General features: G+C 40.8%; 1 protein-coding gene across 1 annotated transcript in view; it reads right to left on the bottom strand.

The window, feature by feature from the left end:
• Positions 1-2182: 2182 nt before the first annotated feature.
• Positions 2183-17228, bottom strand: part of myo16 (myosin XVI) — a 250670-nt gene continuing 235624 nt past the window's right edge. Inside the window, exons 33-36 of the mRNA XM_060929678.1 lie at positions 13549-13704; positions 12778-12863; positions 7875-7957; positions 2183-2228 (exon numbers count right to left, since the gene is read on the bottom strand). Of these exons, the coding sequence (XP_060785661.1) occupies positions 7910-7957; positions 12778-12863; positions 13549-13704 (290 nt within the window). The 3' untranslated portion in view covers positions 2183-2228; positions 7875-7909. The remainder of the gene's footprint in view (positions 2229-7874; positions 7958-12777; positions 12864-13548; positions 13705-17228) is intronic.

The following is a 17228-nucleotide window of genomic DNA, read 5'->3' as shown; positions in this document are numbered from 1 at the left end:
AGTCTTTAATAAATGTGAATATCAGCAGGGGTTTTGCACCGAAAGTGTTTTTGCAGTCTAGAACTAGGAACAATCCGTGTCCGGGAAATCCACATTTTCTACACGGACATATTAAACTATTTCTGATTTTTTTGTTTCACAGGTAGTATGAACGCGTGCTTCTGTATGACTTTATAATCTCAGAAAATATCACAGGTTTTTTTTCTTGCAAATTTATGACTTTAATCTGAGGGGTATTTTTTTTTTTTTTAGAATATTACCCCCTTCCTTAGCTTCATATTTCTTTCCTCCTTCTTTTTTTTTAATCCTACGATGGCCCTAATACTCCACTGTATGCATGAAATCCGAGTTTAAGGGCTCATTTCAACCATATCAGTAAGAAACATAGAAAATCATAAAACTATGGTTAATAAAAAGGCCTGTACTAACAGGTGGCTTGAAGAATCTCAAGAAAATAAGCAAAAAAAAAAAAAAATTCCAAGCAAAGCAAAAACAGCTTAGCATTTAGAACACTGATTGCAGCCATACAAAGATGAAGGGTATTCACTGATTATATAAACCATTTGAGTGTCATTACAGACATGACATGGTCATGTCATTATATTTAAAAGATTCCACTTCAGAACTGTGGACCTAATTCTCTAATTCTGTTCATTACAACTGCATTTATTTATACTGGACATCTCCAGTCCACGGGGAGCTTCAGACACATAACACAGAAAGCAATGTCTCGATACACATATGTATAAATTACACACTGGATGCTTGTTTTTCATCTTTTTTTGAGATGGTATTTACTTGTACTCATTAAAAATAAACGACAGCTCAATGCCTCAAACGAGACCAGAGAAGATACAGTAAAGTTCAAGTAATTGCACAACGACCGTTTTTGGTGTTTGCCATCATGTTCTGCTGGCAGCCAGCAGTGATGCCGATATACTTCACTGAATAAATGCAAAGTCCGATTTTCCTTGCTGAAGTACAGAATGGCAACAACAAAAACCACATCGCTGTCCAGTTACTTATACACTGCACTGTTTGTGCTGTAATCCCGTCAAATGCCACCACAGTGGCATGAATTCCTGTCCAAAGGTCTTCTTTCAACCTTTAAAAATCGGGTTTGAGGATTGTGAAATTATTATTCGAATCTACGCGTGCATTTGCTTTTCATGAACTAACTTATCAGTAGTTCCATTTGTCTTGTGTGAGCCAGAAAATACAGAAAAAGTAGTTTTCTGTGTTCTATATTTTACATTTCAGTATCTTTGTTTTACTCTGTGTGCTGTCTTGTGTTGGCACCGAGTATACGATATTGTACTCATTCAGTTAATGCTTTATGCATTCAGTTGTGCTTTGCATCTGCAACTGGTGCTTGTGTCAGATGACGGTGCACCCTGGGATATCACTGAGAGTTTCCCTGAACCCAACAAGAGTTCACAAACCCCATTTTTAATGCCCGTGACCTCTGAAGGTGGGTCTCAGAAGCACCTGAAAGAGTGTGAGACATAGCTGCGTCGCTGAACCTGAAGTAAAGACACAGTTCACAAAGGAGGTCAGCACAAAGAGACTTGTCATGTAAACCATCGAATTGTCTGCAGTTCAGCCCCTTTGTGCCATACTGTCCCTAATCTGGGTCACCAATACCACCTTTTATCAAACTGAGGCAACAGAATCACAGGAGCAGCCAGCACCAGTTTGATCTGAAGTAGCGACACTGAAATACAGTATACAAATGTAGACTACGGTGCGGAGAGATGGGTTACAGATACAATCGCAACCTGTGTGACTCGAATAGAGCAGCATTCAAATCTGATAGCTGTAGACTTTGTAGTAGACAGAAGGGTCACTGAGACATGTGACATGGCAGTAAGTCCTTTGGGTTCTATAATATTTGGTGCCTGGCCTGAGAGACAGATATGAAGTTCTCCTATGTCTCATCGAAATCATGAGTGATGAGAGAGACAGAGAGAGAAGAAAAGGGAAAGGAAAGAAACAAGAACATCCTGTTTCCTTCCTCGAGGGCGGCTGATCAGTCGAGGTACCACTTTTTAAGGTGATGTTTTCTTGGTCGTATTCCTCTTGTGCTTTATCAATAAAGTAGGCGAGTCATGTGTCTGGAGCCAGGCATTCTGCCAGTCTGTCCGACCATCACACACACTCCTCCTCCGTCTCAACAAATCCTGAAAAGTAGACCCCTGATCCCCCCACACACAGAATCGCCGGATGACCTAGGAAAGGATAAAAAAAAAAAAAAAAAGCCTTAAATAATTGTAACGTCATCCCTTATAATAGCACATATTCACAATACTTACCCGATACTCAGTTTTAGCAAATGGTGGAATGTGAATTTGATTTAAATAAACACTACAACCAGAACAGAAAGGACGAAAAGAAGCCAATGTATGAAAACAGTTAGGGAATATATGACCAGAACACCATGACAAGCAAGCATAATTATTCATACTACATCACATCCATATTTCATGTGTGCCACCTTTTCTCTGTTAGCATCCATATTGTGTAAAAATGATTTGTTCACCCAAACTGCCCAGCTGCCAAATACCCGAGCATGAATTACTCATGGAGGTGGAACCCTGTCCTGACAGCTGTTTGAGATCACTGCATATGTATGAGAAATATACAAGGCCCTGCTCTACAGCCATAAGCAAAGTCCTAATCCATCACTTATAGGCAATCAGTGTACAGAAAAATCGTTAACTGCTGGGTCATGGATTCCCACATGGCTGAAGAATCGAAGGTTTACCCGTTTCTTTTAGTTCCCCCTTTGAATTTTGTCCTGTTCGGAGAGGCTTTGCTGGCATTCGGGGTAGCGTAGCAGCACGAGCACTGAGGATTACAGCCTGACTACTACTGCAGGAACAGTTCAGAAGTACAACATGGTGGTGATAAGCTGTGCTGAACGTTTAAGATGAGGCACTAAAATATTTATAGTCTATTTCCTCATCCCGTCTGAAGACGTGTTTAACAGGACCAAGGACTAATCCATAAAAATAGTTTGAACAAACATTGTTGATATTACAGCAGAGAAACGGTGCATTCCAGGAATCCAGGACAACCGGAAGAAGATGCACTTTCTCTCTCTCACACACACACACACACGCTTTACACCCAATGGGTTGGTACATTCTCATCTCTGATCCCGCAGCCTCCTCAGAGCAGAAACAGGAAGTTTGGACCCTGTTTACTGCACTTACTATTGAAACACAACACAATGTAAAGAAAACCACAAGGACGCAAGATCATGTGCATCAATCAACATTAATAGGGTCATCGACAATTAACTATTTAACCAGACTGGTACATTTAATCCCACCTCATGAATAATCAACAGCTTACTGACACCATACTGATGGAATATTCAAGTTTCTGCAATTCTAATGTGATCAATATTCCCATGTGTGTGTGTGAGAGAAGTGTCCCTGCAGAGTCACAAGGTGTGGTACAGGGTGTCTTTTTAAAGCCCAGAACCCTGTCAAGCCAGTGACATGCGCACGGAGTATGTAAATAACACAGCCAGGGGTGACTGGTCAGTGTGTTTACAGGAGGTTAAATATAAAATACTTCATCCTTGCAGAGGAGAACGGAGAATAGTCTGATATAGAACCCTGATCTGCCTTTTATGGAGATATGGAGCTGGGACTTGATGAGGTTTATCCCTAAATGTCACCATGTAGAAAGGTCAGGAGGACATATTGGCTTTATCATCATATATATTCCATGGCGATGACCAGACTACATTATCTGTAAACCTATTAAACTGATTCAAAAACACACGGCAAAGGGCACAGTAATCAAGGAGCATCATTACTATAACATTAGGCAAAGGTTAGTCATATATTCAACTATTCATCCATTAGTTTTCTTAAATCTTGCATCTTGTCCATCACTCCCTTCATCAGTCTTCAAAGCTTTGTACTCACATGCATGGCAAAACATAAGCGAGAAACTTCTGAATCTTCGTTTTCCATCGCTACTTGACTAAGAGTTAACTCAATGCAACAGCTAAGCAGAAATCTGTGTATAAGAAAAGCTCTGGTGTGTTGAACTAGAAACACTTAGAGGAAGTGTAAAGAGTCAGGAATTAAAAATAAGGAAATGAATATTATCATTCCTTCTTTCTTTGGTAACTTTGCTTCCCTTTATATTTCATCAGTATGTTTTAAACACGGGCGGCACGGTGGTGTAGTGGTTAGCCCTGTCGCCTCACAGCAAGAAGGTCCTGGGTTTGAGCCCAGCAGCTGACGAGGGCCTTCCTGTGTGGAGTTTGCATGCTCTCCCTGTGTCCGTTTCCTCCGGGTGCTCCGGTTTCCCCCACAGTCCGAAGGCATGCAGGTTAGGTTAACTGGTGACTCTAAATTGACCGTAGGTGTGAATGTGAGTGTGAATGGTTGTTTGTCTATGTGTCAGCCCTGCGATGACCTGGCGACTTGTCCAGGGTGTACCCCGCCTCTCGCCCATAGTCAGCTGGGATATACTCCAGCTTGCCTGCGACCCTGTAGAACAGGATAAGCAGCTACAGATAATGGATGGATGGATGTTTTAAACACCTTTGGCCACGTTATGATGTTTGTTCTGAATGGCCAATAGCCAAATAAATTCAAAATCCAAACTCTTTTTAGGGCTAACTAAGGCAGGTGTGTATAGGGTTTGGAGTAAGGTCACTCTAGGAGTGCTACTGGTAACAAGTAATCCAGTACTACCTGTTCCATGGTCGGGTGGCTGGCAAATAAACTGGCCCACCCACTAGATTGTATAATGAGGTGCGTAGCTAGACACCCAGCAGGGTGGATGAACCCCAACAGGGTCAACGCCATCTAGCCAAAACGTGTTGTGGACGCTGTAAGGGCACCTCTCACAACGTAGCTTGGGCTGGCCATCCACTGCGACAGAATCTCTCCCAGCTGTCTGAGGTTCCACCTGACTGCTGGAACCAGGAAAATCGTCAAGAGAGCAAGTCTGAAGCATGTGCAACTCCTTACTCACCTTAATCTATTCATGCACTCGTCGTTTCTTTTCCGAGGAGTAGGGTATCCTCATTGACTAAAGCCCTGTGGCGACGGACAAGTGGCAAAGCGGTAGGCCTGACCAGTAGCTGTAGTCCCAAATCTGCATACAGGTGGATGAGGGAAGATTGTCGCACATGAATTGTTGAGCAGAGATTCAGTGAGGCAGCACCCTCTGCATCCAAACAGCCCTTCGACAGGGAACAGCCAAGAAAAGATGGCTCAAACAAAGCCCACTCACACCTTCCCTGCCAGTCTGCTGCAACTAATGGGTCATCCACCTCTTGTGGTAAAAAATACCAACAGGCAAACAATGCCTGTCTAGTATTGACCTATACAGTCACTCAAGAACTCATTAAACAGCACGCCCTAATCGAAATGAAACCATCATCATCCTTCAGTATGGACAATGAGAGTGTATGGGGTTTGTCTTTCTGACACACACAGACTCACATAATTATTAGTGCAGCTAATTAATGCCATGTCTACACTTAAATCTACTTCTAAGCTTAACCTCAGTAAACAGAAAGAAACACTCTGGCTCTTTTAGGGATTTTTTTCCCTTTATGGGGACCAACCAGATGTTCAAAAACACAAGTTCAATACCGCCAGATATTACATTATGAGGACATGGCTCAGCAAATATAATGTACGAGTGTCTGTGTGTCATTTGTGTGAGCAATAAGAATATTATTCTCATAGTTCTTATTAACCACATTCTGTAATAGAGACAGAGCATTAATGTGATTACTTTGCAGGGAAGAGTTTGTTCATTTGGGTAAGTATCGGGTCACTTGGAAACTGACATCTGACTGTTCTTGGATGCCATTTTGATGATCTTTTATGACCATGGAAACAAGCAGAGCAATGAAAATATTCAACACCAAAGAAGCCAAAAAGCCTTTACTGGTCACACGTACACTCAAGCACAGACTTAAGCACTCAGTGAAATTTAACCTCTGCATTTAACCCATCTGAAGCAGTGAACACACAAGTGAGCAATGAGCACACACACATACCCAGAGCAGTGGGAAGCTACGCTACAGTGCCCAGGGAGCAGTTGGGGGTTAGGTGCCCTTGCTCAAGGGCACTTCAGCCCAACCTCAGGCCATGGTTGCCCCATACTAACCTAACCTTTGAACTGTGGGGGAAACCGGAGCACCCAGAGGAAACCCATGCAGACACAGGGAGAACATGCAAACTCTGCATAGAAAGGCCCCCGTCGGCTGCTGGGCTTGAACCCAAAACCTTCTTGCTGTGAGGCAACAGTGCTAACCACTACACCACCATGCCACCCATTTCACCAGCACATTTCTACAGACAGGGGGAAAAAAATTTACTTTCCATGTACCCATAGATAAAGGCAGATTAGTAAGGTCTTTCTGCTTTCAGCTTATTTCCTCTCCTGGCAAGCCTCGAGTCTGAAGAGCATTACAAGTTCACCTGAGAGCGGAGAGTTACTCTGTTCCTCTTCAGCAAAACAAACCTGGAAAGAGCCTTGCTTTCACACGACAATCCAGGTAATAGCATTGCTGGGTGACTGAGTTCACCTTACTAAGTCCGGTACAGGATAATTCTGACCTTATGTTACCTGAACAGTGGCAGACAAAGCAGGTAAAGTGCTCGCTGAAGATGGAGAGGATATACAAGATACAGGTAGAGAAGAGAATAAGGCAAGCTACTTCTCACCAGCTGTATAAATCTTCCCTAACATATCAGGTAAGTACTGTATGCGATTCCCCTGCCAGCCACTACACAAATACTGTCTGATGCTGTGTATGTGAGCTGGAAGATCACTGTGACCTGGCAGCATCATTGTAACAGTAGCAGTGTCAATGCCACTAACATTTATATCTTCTAGAGCTTGGTTGGATTCCTAGCCATGGTGACTATGGCAATGTTGGTATTTGAGAAGCTGGAGCGCGCCGAGCACTCATGTCTCAGCATTTAATATATAAACAACAAAAACTGCACACTACGCACATGTGAATTAATTTTTCACTCTGTACTTTGGCGTGCGTGAGCTTTTGTACAATGTTCTCCACAGAGACACTATGATGCATTTGGCAGAGATGGACATTTATTTGTGGTTATTTAAATATTGGAGGCTTAGTCAGAGCACAGATAAAGTTTCTAACGACATAAGGCATGATTCAGCAGGGAACAAAAAGCATCTGAGCATGTGCACAAATTCTATAAAGAGGCTCTGTCCCAGGGACAAATAAATAAATAAAACCCAGGCAAAAAATACTGAAAGAAGGAATTGATTGAATGAAGGCCGGAGTGGGTCAGCAACGAAAGAGAAAAACAGCAGCAGGAATGGAGGTGCTGGTGTAAAAAACTGCAGCTCAGTTGCCTTTTTTATTCCACTGACAGAAGTGCAGTTATCGCATAACCATATTGTTTTAAAACGACAATTATTTTCTTAAAATACTTCCAAGTGATCACTCAGGATGATTATAAACTAACGTTTTTCTTAAAATTTAACTAATGATGCTTGTCAAAAAGACACTGATGTTGACACCAGGAATTTTATGGACATTTATAACAATCAAATCAGTCACCGGTCATAATCTCGCCCTTTGGCCTTAAACTACATCAAACAAAAAAACTAAAACATTTCTGGTTTTGTCCTTCTAAGTGGCAAATGTGCATTTTGTCCCAGTAACATGCCACTGTACAATATACCCAGGTTAATTCCAATACAAATTACCTTCACACAACCATCAACAAATAAACGAAGTGGTAAGAGCACAGAGCTGCAGTTTCCTATCAAAAAAAAAAGAAAGGCGGGAGAAGGCCAAGACAAAGTGGAGCTAAAGGAATGGGCGGCTATTAGAGAAAACTCACCCCGTCCCTACACAGACACTATGGCTATGCCCAGGCTAGAGCGCGGCCCCTGCACCAAAGGGAGAGAAGTTGAGGTGCCCCCTCTGGAAGAGAGGAGAAAGAGAGAAAAAGACACACAGGCTTAAGAGGACAAGAGTAAATAAAGCAGTTTAGAAATACTAATTGACATAACATCTATAAAACACATGCAGTCAGCTGGGTCATTATTAATGCCATGGCTTTTGCAAATGCTGAAGTTAAACCTGGCTTTGTGCTGTATATCATATATCGAGTGGTGAGTGAGGAAAAGTGATCATCCATTTAATAATCGGAACATCATTCAAAAAAGTCAGACGAAAACAAACCTGTTTGTCGTCAATTCTACGACTAAAAGGCCTCTGCTAAGAGGGCCATCAAATGCATGACTTGCAAACTGTTGTAACAGAGGACTCCTCAGGCAGCACAAGACTCCTCAATTAATCAGAGATGAGTGGAAACTGTGACTGTCATCTGTGTTCCCTGAAAGACTTGCCTTCTGACTGAGATAGGAACAGTGCATTACCCCATCAATAACATGCACCTGTCAGGGCAGGCTAATCCTAATAATAATAATAATAATAATAATAAATTATTATTATTACTTTTTTGCAGATCAATACTGAGCGGATGTGGTATACAAATAGAGACATGTGGCACAGGCTGGCTACTGAAATATGATGCATACATGTGCCGGTGCAAGGGAGAAGACGTCTGCAGTAAAAAGCCATTTCCTGCTTCCGAGTGCCATAAGGACATTAAGGGCTCGAGTGTCCTTCTGGAGTCGACCTCTGTTGAGGTTAGAGTTGAGTAATGGAGAGGGCATATCTCTGTAGCCATCTGGCTTTTATCCATTCTGGCACTATGAGAAATGAACAGTGTGCTGTAGGTACAGTAACGGTTCAGCATAGACTTGTGTGCTGGATTTCATAATGCAGTATACAAAAGATATTAATAATAATAATTTATTATTATTATTTTTATTTTTCCCACTGTAATTTAATTGTACAATGAGGTTTTGAAATATTCTACGATGTGAACATTTGCTTAAAAATAAAAAAAACTCAGCTGAAGAAAAGTGATACTCTGATAGTGTATTTGCTTTTCTAAATAGTCCGTGTGTATATCGCACAGACCGCTGAGCTTTAAAAAGCAAGTGTAAAGTTACCAGCTCGGACCTTTAGTAGTAAAGGAATAAGCCTATGCACCCGAGCTTATGCAGCTTAGTAAAAAGAGGATCCAATTTCAGAGCGCTAGAGTTTAGATCTTTTACCTCTGCAGTGGTGAAATTTCATTTGCCACTTGAATAATTAAAGGTTTATTTAAAGTGCAGGAGATGAGTCCATTTTTTTTTTTTTAATTTTTCCTGTTTATTGTTTAGGATGCCCGTTATGACCATGACTCTAGCTTTACTTCTCTACTCACTTCCTTGTTTCCAGGCAGTCATGTGACCAATGGCCATATCATGTGACAGAGCATGGGGATTGAGGATTAAATGGGAGCTGGTAACAGTATAACCTGTGGCACCAAGTGTTCCTCGAAGCAGGTGGGGGTTAGATATCACGAGTGATTCGTTCAATACAAATCCTCATCAGCTTTGGCGTACAAAAAAGATGCTTTAAGCTGGAAGGTAGAAAACAGACTTTAGCTTGAATAAATACAAAGCAGAACACTTTAAACTCAAAGATGAACTGGAATGACAGTTTCTTGTTCTTTGTTAGATAAACATCCCTCTCTTTTTCTCTGTTAAGCCTCATATGATGATGGCACTGAGCCCGAGAAGCACGGCCAGACAGAGTATTGCCTCTCCACCACTCAGGGAAGCTACAGCAATTACAGCGAATGACAACTGCTCAGCTGACGTGTTGTATTCAGTGACAAGCGGCTCGTGTGGGTTTACTACACCCAAGTGTCAGGGAGACCATGCTGACCTGTACAGTGTACATATTCATAAATCATTATGGCTTGACAGATCTTGCATAATGTGATCGCCACAACATGGGCATGACATTATACGCTGAGACGAATTGCTAGAAATGAAACCCTGTCTCTCTCCTTCACACATACACACACTGAGGACACGCTTGTTTTTTAGTGAGAGAAATGTATAGAGATTATGTATGAAACAAATAAACAAGGCCCTCCGTGTGTACAGTTAATACATTAGGAGGTCATTGTGGCGTGTAGACCTGTAGGTAGTTCTACACTGAAAAATATCTTTCCAAAGGCTTCAACAAAGTGTACAGGATTGGCAGCATTTGGAAATCTCACCATGCAAAAATATCAGATGTACTCCAACTTCAAGGGTGAGCAGAATGATTGTATATAACCACAATCATGGCCCTTATCACGTTTCCATATTTGTCCAAGGCCTGAGTATTTCAATAGCATTACCCCGGTTTCTTTCTACACATGTGGCATTTCAGTGGAGGACATGCAGCATACAGGATATCATAAATGTCATGGCTGAATATCTAAATCTCTTAGCCAGCAGACAGGGAACATGTGCTTGGCATGATTTAGGTGTTGATCTGACAATTCAGGCCATCATCCACATGTGATTTATGATACCAGTCACCCCATACGCGTCATGTAATCCCAGGCCCCAGATGTTAAAGTATAGCCTCCATATTGTACTCGCATACGGTCCTGATAAAGATTTAGAATCCACACGTGGGATAACATGCGATAACACAACACGGCCATTGCAGATGTGTTTGCTATAGATCTTAGGACAAAATGAAATATTGTTTATACAAAAGACATTTAGTGTGTTTCATGTCAAATGGTAAAATGTTAACATCAGAAAAATCTCAATTAACATGTGGATATTATTTTGATATCTCTGAACATGATGTACAAATTTTATAATAAAGTGTACAATATGGCCACCCTTTACCAAAATTGATAATATTTTTAAATTTCCTCTAAGCAGTTATCGGATCCTCTGTTATAATATTCACTCTATTCTTCCTGACATCTCTGTTACAGTGGCTGGATTGCTCAGCCATTTTTCCTCCTCACATATCTTTTATATCTTTTATACACCGCCTTCTTCAAATCAGGTCTGGAGACTGAAAGGGTGACGGAAAACCAATCTTTTTGTGTCGATTTTGGATTATCATCATCTTGTTGCAGAATACAGTCTACATTTTTTACATCCCCCCCACACACATATACACACACACACACACACACATTTTTTATATATATATATATATATATATATATATATATATATATATATATATGGTGGCACGGTGGTGTAGTGGTTAGCGCTGTCGCCTCACAGCAAGAAGGTCCGGGTTCGAGCCTCGGGGCCGGCGAGGGCCTTTCTGTGTGGAGTTTGCATGTTCTCCCCGTGTCCGCGTGGGTTTCCTCCGGGTACTCCGGTTTCCCCCACAGTCCAAAGACATGCAGGTTAGGTTAACTGGTGACTCTAAATTGACCGTAGGTGTGAATGTGAGTGTGAATGGTTGTCTGTGTCTATGTGTCAGCCCTGTGATGACCTGGCGACTTGTCCAGGGTGTACCCCGCCTTTCGCCCGTAGTCAGCTGGGATAGGCTCCAGCTTGCCTGCGACCCTGTAGAACAGGATAAAGCGGCTACAGATAATGAGATGAGATTTTATATATACATACATACATACACACAAATATATATATATATATATATATATATATATAAAAATAACTTTTTGGACGTCCCTTTTTAATCCAGAATCTAGTACACTTTCTGACTCCGTCTACTACTAATTTCAATTACCTATCATTTTATTGTTTCCTATTTTCTTTTAAAGGTAGGCTGCCTTTCAGATTTTTCAAGTTTAGGTCATAAAAAGAATTTTCCCTGACACCCAATTATTTTCATTTAATGGACCGAAAGCGACTGAATTCGAATCACAGACTTCCAATTTTATTCGTTTTATTAAAAATAGAACAATTAATGAATTTAAAGCCATGTGGCCCTAAATTCTCCACTATTTTTTCCTGCTTCACCATGACCTAATTCAAGATACTACGTCATGCATCACGTGGTGGGCTTTCCCCGTTCACGCAAGGCATTGTGGGATACAAATTTGAAACAGGAGAGAAAAATGGAGGACGTGAGTGTGCGAATGAAACGTGAAAGACCGACTACAGTAACAGAAAGCGAGAAGAAAAGATGTTATGTTGCGAAGGAAAGGAAACGCAGGACCAAACTAATAAATATCAGTGGTCAGTGAGCACCTCGGTGTGATCAGCTGTTCGTTTAGCAACAAAATTATGTACCTGTCAGTGCACGGTCAAAGTAAACCTCCGCATGCACACATGGACTTCCTCAGTCTGCTTGACTGCGCGAAGCGAGTGATTTTCATGCACATTATTTGCTCGGGAATCTCCTCAAATTAAATAACTTCCCAGCCAAAGAATGACCTGATATTTTGTGAGATATTACAGAAATAAACATATATCACAATGACCAAATTTCAGAGGGAACTAAATTTCACCGATTTTATGAAATCGAAAGGCCGTCTCGCTTTAAGAAAAGTAAATGCCAGAGCAAGAGAGAAATGTCAATTAAGTGGAAACCTCTTGGCGTGTAGCTTCATTAAGGTTTAATACAACGTAGGCATTAGCCGTCTCTGCACACATACAGTGACACAGTGAGACGCAGAGCAGGGATACAGTGATAGCTTTGGCCTGAGGATCTGTGCCACTGGCTCTTCTTTACAGTACATGCACTGATATCCCAGTAAACATAATCTCCAGATAACTTCCCCTCTCAACTCATTTGGCAAAGTGATGGGCCTGGAAGGACACCGACCTTTCAGCTCTCACTTTCATGAACCTTTATTACCTGTGCCACTGGGAGACCCCAGCCACTCCACAGAGTTCATTTAAGTTTACCTGAGTGTGGTGGCTGTCCATATGTCTGTGTAGCGTAGAGGCACTGGATGCAATTGACTTGTGGTGTCCATCATCCTCTAATGTTCCTGTTGAGACAGAAGGAAACATGCTGGTATGTCAATGTACTGTACACACCAATCACAATAACTACCCATCTTAATTAACATAGGTGCTTGTGATGCTAATCTTAATAATGATAAACTTGATAAAAAAATCATTTGCCTTTGCAGCAAGGTTTAACTTCTAGAAGAGATCATATCACCAAAGAACCTCACTAAAGGGACAAATGTGTGGGTTTGACAAAGGGCAAGATGGAGAGACACACCATAGGTGGACTGATGGCTCATAGGGACACTATCAATTCCAGAGCCTTTCAGACTAATCATGGACTCCCTCTCTGATAGCTTCTGGATCAACCCACTTCCTTTTCCTCATGGCTGGGGATCGCCATTCTCTATGCGTCACGGTAAACCGGGTCAAGGTTACACTAGCTGATCATGTGGCTGCTTAAACACACCTCCTAGAGCAAGGTCACTGTTGGGGAACTGGACTCGTAATTATGATGTTTATATCCCTAAAGGATATGAATAAATGTATTTTGCTGTCACCTTTGTGATTTGTCTTTGGACCACACAAGGCTTTAGTCCAGACACTTTTTATACACTGAAGAGACTGCATCAAGGCTTTCTCCACAGTGACTCTTCATGCTCAGTGCTTGTAGCAAACTTAATACATATCCTTGTTCTGACGCAACTAGATTTTGGAGATTACCATTGGAGATCTGGTTGCCATTCTCCATGGGGGCAGGAATGGGGGAGTTGGGTGAGGATGTGCGGTGATTGGCGTTTTTGTCCTGTAGCTGCGGTGATGAAGTGGTAGGACCTTGCTCCTCTCTTCCTGGAAGGTTCATGTTGGAGTTGGAAAAACCTGAGGAAAGAAAGATCAACTCAAGTACATCAAGAGACACATGACTTTCTGTGATTTAAACTTCTTCTGACACACATTCAAAGTGCAACTCCGTATTATATACACATGAAATCTGAGCCCCATGTAAATGTTCCATATATATATATATATATATATATATATATATATATATATATATATATATATATATATGTCAACAGGTCAAAACAGTGACATTTGGCCTCCATGTGATGACATGGTGGAAGGAAGGCAAACACCTGCCACAAACCATAGCAGCTGCAATGCTCGGCCACGGGGGGAGTGATGGGAGCCCGGTGCTGACGCCAGGACAGAAAGCAGCGGAAGCAGCAGGAGAACTGTTAATCCATACGGCATGTAGGCCTGCTTAGATCTCACCGTTGCGGAGATGAATTTAGAACAGAGGGTCAGCTGCCCCTCCAACACACTGCCATCGTTTCCATTACAGCATGCTCTCAGGCAGCTCTGATGACCTCGAATTCTGCAACCTAAACATGGTCTAGAGCTAACATGGAGGTGAGTTAATGTCTCTTGCTATTATTTGGAATGCCATATGTCTGATCAACAGAATTTAATTATGTTTTCGAAAAGCTTCTAAAATGCTCAGGAAATGTGTTTACTAATGATACATATTCTTAAACCTAATTATCGGTCATTTATACTATATACACCAGTTAAAGTTTAAATAAAAGCCATTTCTGTACCAGCCACCACTTCTACACATTTTTCACTCCATAATCAATTCCTTTATCTTCCTGGCTCTTCAAAACAGGAACATGGCATGGAACATGACACCTCACAGGACACCCCTTTCACTCAAGATGATGGACGGGTCATCTCATTAATAAAGCAGAAGTTGAAACCGAGTCAACATAGAGGCTCCTCCCAGCTCTGCACTCAGTTTCTCCCTCTAGGTTTCACTGATATCAGAATGAACATGCTGACATACAGTCAGATCATTCACATATCCAGTTTTGCTTGTATGATGCAAGCGTATGATGCCGTGTGATCTATAATACAAGATCATGACATACTAGTATATATGTCCAAAGATGTGTCTATTTGAGATGCCTTGTGATCCGTCAGGTCCATCTTGTTAATGACAGGTGGTTGGATTGTTATCAGTGAACAAACTACCAAGGTATCAGATACAGCGTGTGGCTTTAAAAAAAAAAACAAAAAACACCGTAACCACTGGCACATTGGATGACATGCTTTTAAACAGCTTGGGGATGATGATGATTTATATGTCAGGGATGTCACAACCAGACAATCATTCGCACATAGGAGTTTAAGTAAATATTTCCTCCTCACACAGACTTGGCCTTAATGCTTGAAAATTACCATCCAACAGGAGCTACCGGAGCATCCACTCCAGAACAGCAGGCTCAGAGATAGATTTATTTATTTATTTTAAATCCCCAAGCCATCAGGAAACTGAACTCCATCATTAGTTAGGTGTAAGGGTACCAGACTGGACATTGAGCATGTTTATAGATCATACTTTTTCCACTTTGCACCTTATTATTCTACTTACCCATATTTTAGATTTCATTTTGAATAACATTTTATTTATATATTCTTATGCATATTTTATCCTTATTACTACTAGTTTATTCTTTTCATTATATTTATGGAGGAGTGAGACGGTTCAGAATTTCACTGTATACAATGCATTGATACCTTGCAGCATTGATGTGTATGTAACAATAAAGCCTTGAATCCTCACTCTTTCTCCAGGGAATCACACACACTTTGCTGTGGAGTTACAGTACCTGTGCACAGACTAGAGGACTTTGAAATTTAATATTTCATGACTATCATCTTCTGCTCATGTAATATTGATGAACCTAGTGCTAATACCCCCTATGCCCCCTTTAGCCTCTACCATAAAGGGAGGTGGTGGCTTCTGAGTCTGGATTTTCACACTCTTGCAGTATTATTACAGATGAACCCTCGTACAGGAATGAATAAGCAGGGACAGATTCAGTCGAATAGGCTCAGGAGTGTTTCAGTATCTGGGTTCTTGTCTCTTTTTTGCCTGCTTTAAGGAAGATTATAAATTTGTATACATTAATAGAAATGACTCTATAGTCCAATGCACTAGAGCTGGTTGAGTATAATATACGCTGTATATGAATGTAGCTATATAACCAGGACACATTAATGGTGCATTATTCTTTGAGTCGCATGGTCCTTTCACAAGCGATGGCAGTTGGTATCATTTCTGTATGTGCATATGAGACTATTTTGTATTGCATTGATGCAGTTACGCTACTTATCACCACCCGCTGTAAACTAAAAGCATACTGTACATCCTGACACAATTTGTCAAAAACTGTTCAAATGCTATCCAAGCTGGTTCAGCAGGGTAGCATCGCTGCCTCACAGCACCACAGTTCCCAGTCTGATCCTGAGCTCAGATTAATGTTTCACATGGTCTCCTTGTGTCCGCATGGGATTCTTCTGGGTTCTTTCCACCATAAATCAGTCCAGGTAGGTGGACTGGCGATGCTAAATTGCTCCTCGGTGCAAATGTGTGTGTGTGAAGGTGTGACCATGGTGTCATGCGATAAAATGGCATCTCATGTAGAGTTTCCTGAATCATGGCTAGTTTATTTCTATACTCATATTTGTCTACACATAGTACATAAATATTTGTAATATTTTTGCTTAATGACCCATGAATAAATTATATGTCTATATGTTTTTATTCTATCCATATTCACTGGATATGAGCAATCACATGCTCTGATTGGCTACTCTACTACTAGGCTAATCAGCTCATATACCGTGAGTAGAGAAAAACAAAATGGCGGTGCGTGCTGATGAACCAACCAAGGACAAAATAAAACCTATACTCAAAAACAAAACCCTAGAAACTACAAAAAAAGTAACAAAATATGGAATAAAAGTATGAGATGGTAAAAACGTATCTTTTGTATTTTTCAATAATTATTATTTTTACATTTTTTCACAAATTGCTCCTGTCATTTCACTGGTTTGTTTACATTCTAAGCAGAAATGATTTTGTCGGACGTTTTGTATAAATTTTTTATTTACTGAATTTGCAAAAAATAAAAATGCCCTGTTTCTCAAAATCCAGTGAATGTGGATAGAATAAAACAGTTATTCCGGTCGATCTCGTCGTACATGGCTTATAGCCAATCTCGTTGTACATGGTTTATACATGAGCTATCAGCTCATGTATGACTCAATTTCGTGGAATAACTGTTAAATATCCAAGAGGTTAGTATTAGATTATCATCAATATTACTACTGATCATTTCTAAGTAAAGATGGTAAACGAGAAACAGAAGTAATGTAAAAACAGGCCTAACATCTCCAACCAAAGAAGTCACTAGATATAAATAGATTAAACAAATCCAAAACAATAAAGATTATGATAAAATGATTGTGCTACCTGTTTATTATTTTCCCAGCTTATGCTACTTGAGTGCCCAGTTTAGCTCTACTGCTAATGTTCTTTCTGTCTGTGGCAATCT

Source organism: Neoarius graeffei, chromosome 9 (assembly GCF_027579695.1).
Source record: "Neoarius graeffei isolate fNeoGra1 chromosome 9, fNeoGra1.pri, whole genome shotgun sequence".
Lineage (NCBI taxonomy): Eukaryota > Metazoa > Chordata > Actinopteri > Siluriformes > Ariidae > Neoarius > Neoarius graeffei.
This window is presented reverse-complemented; position numbering and strand designations above follow the sequence as displayed.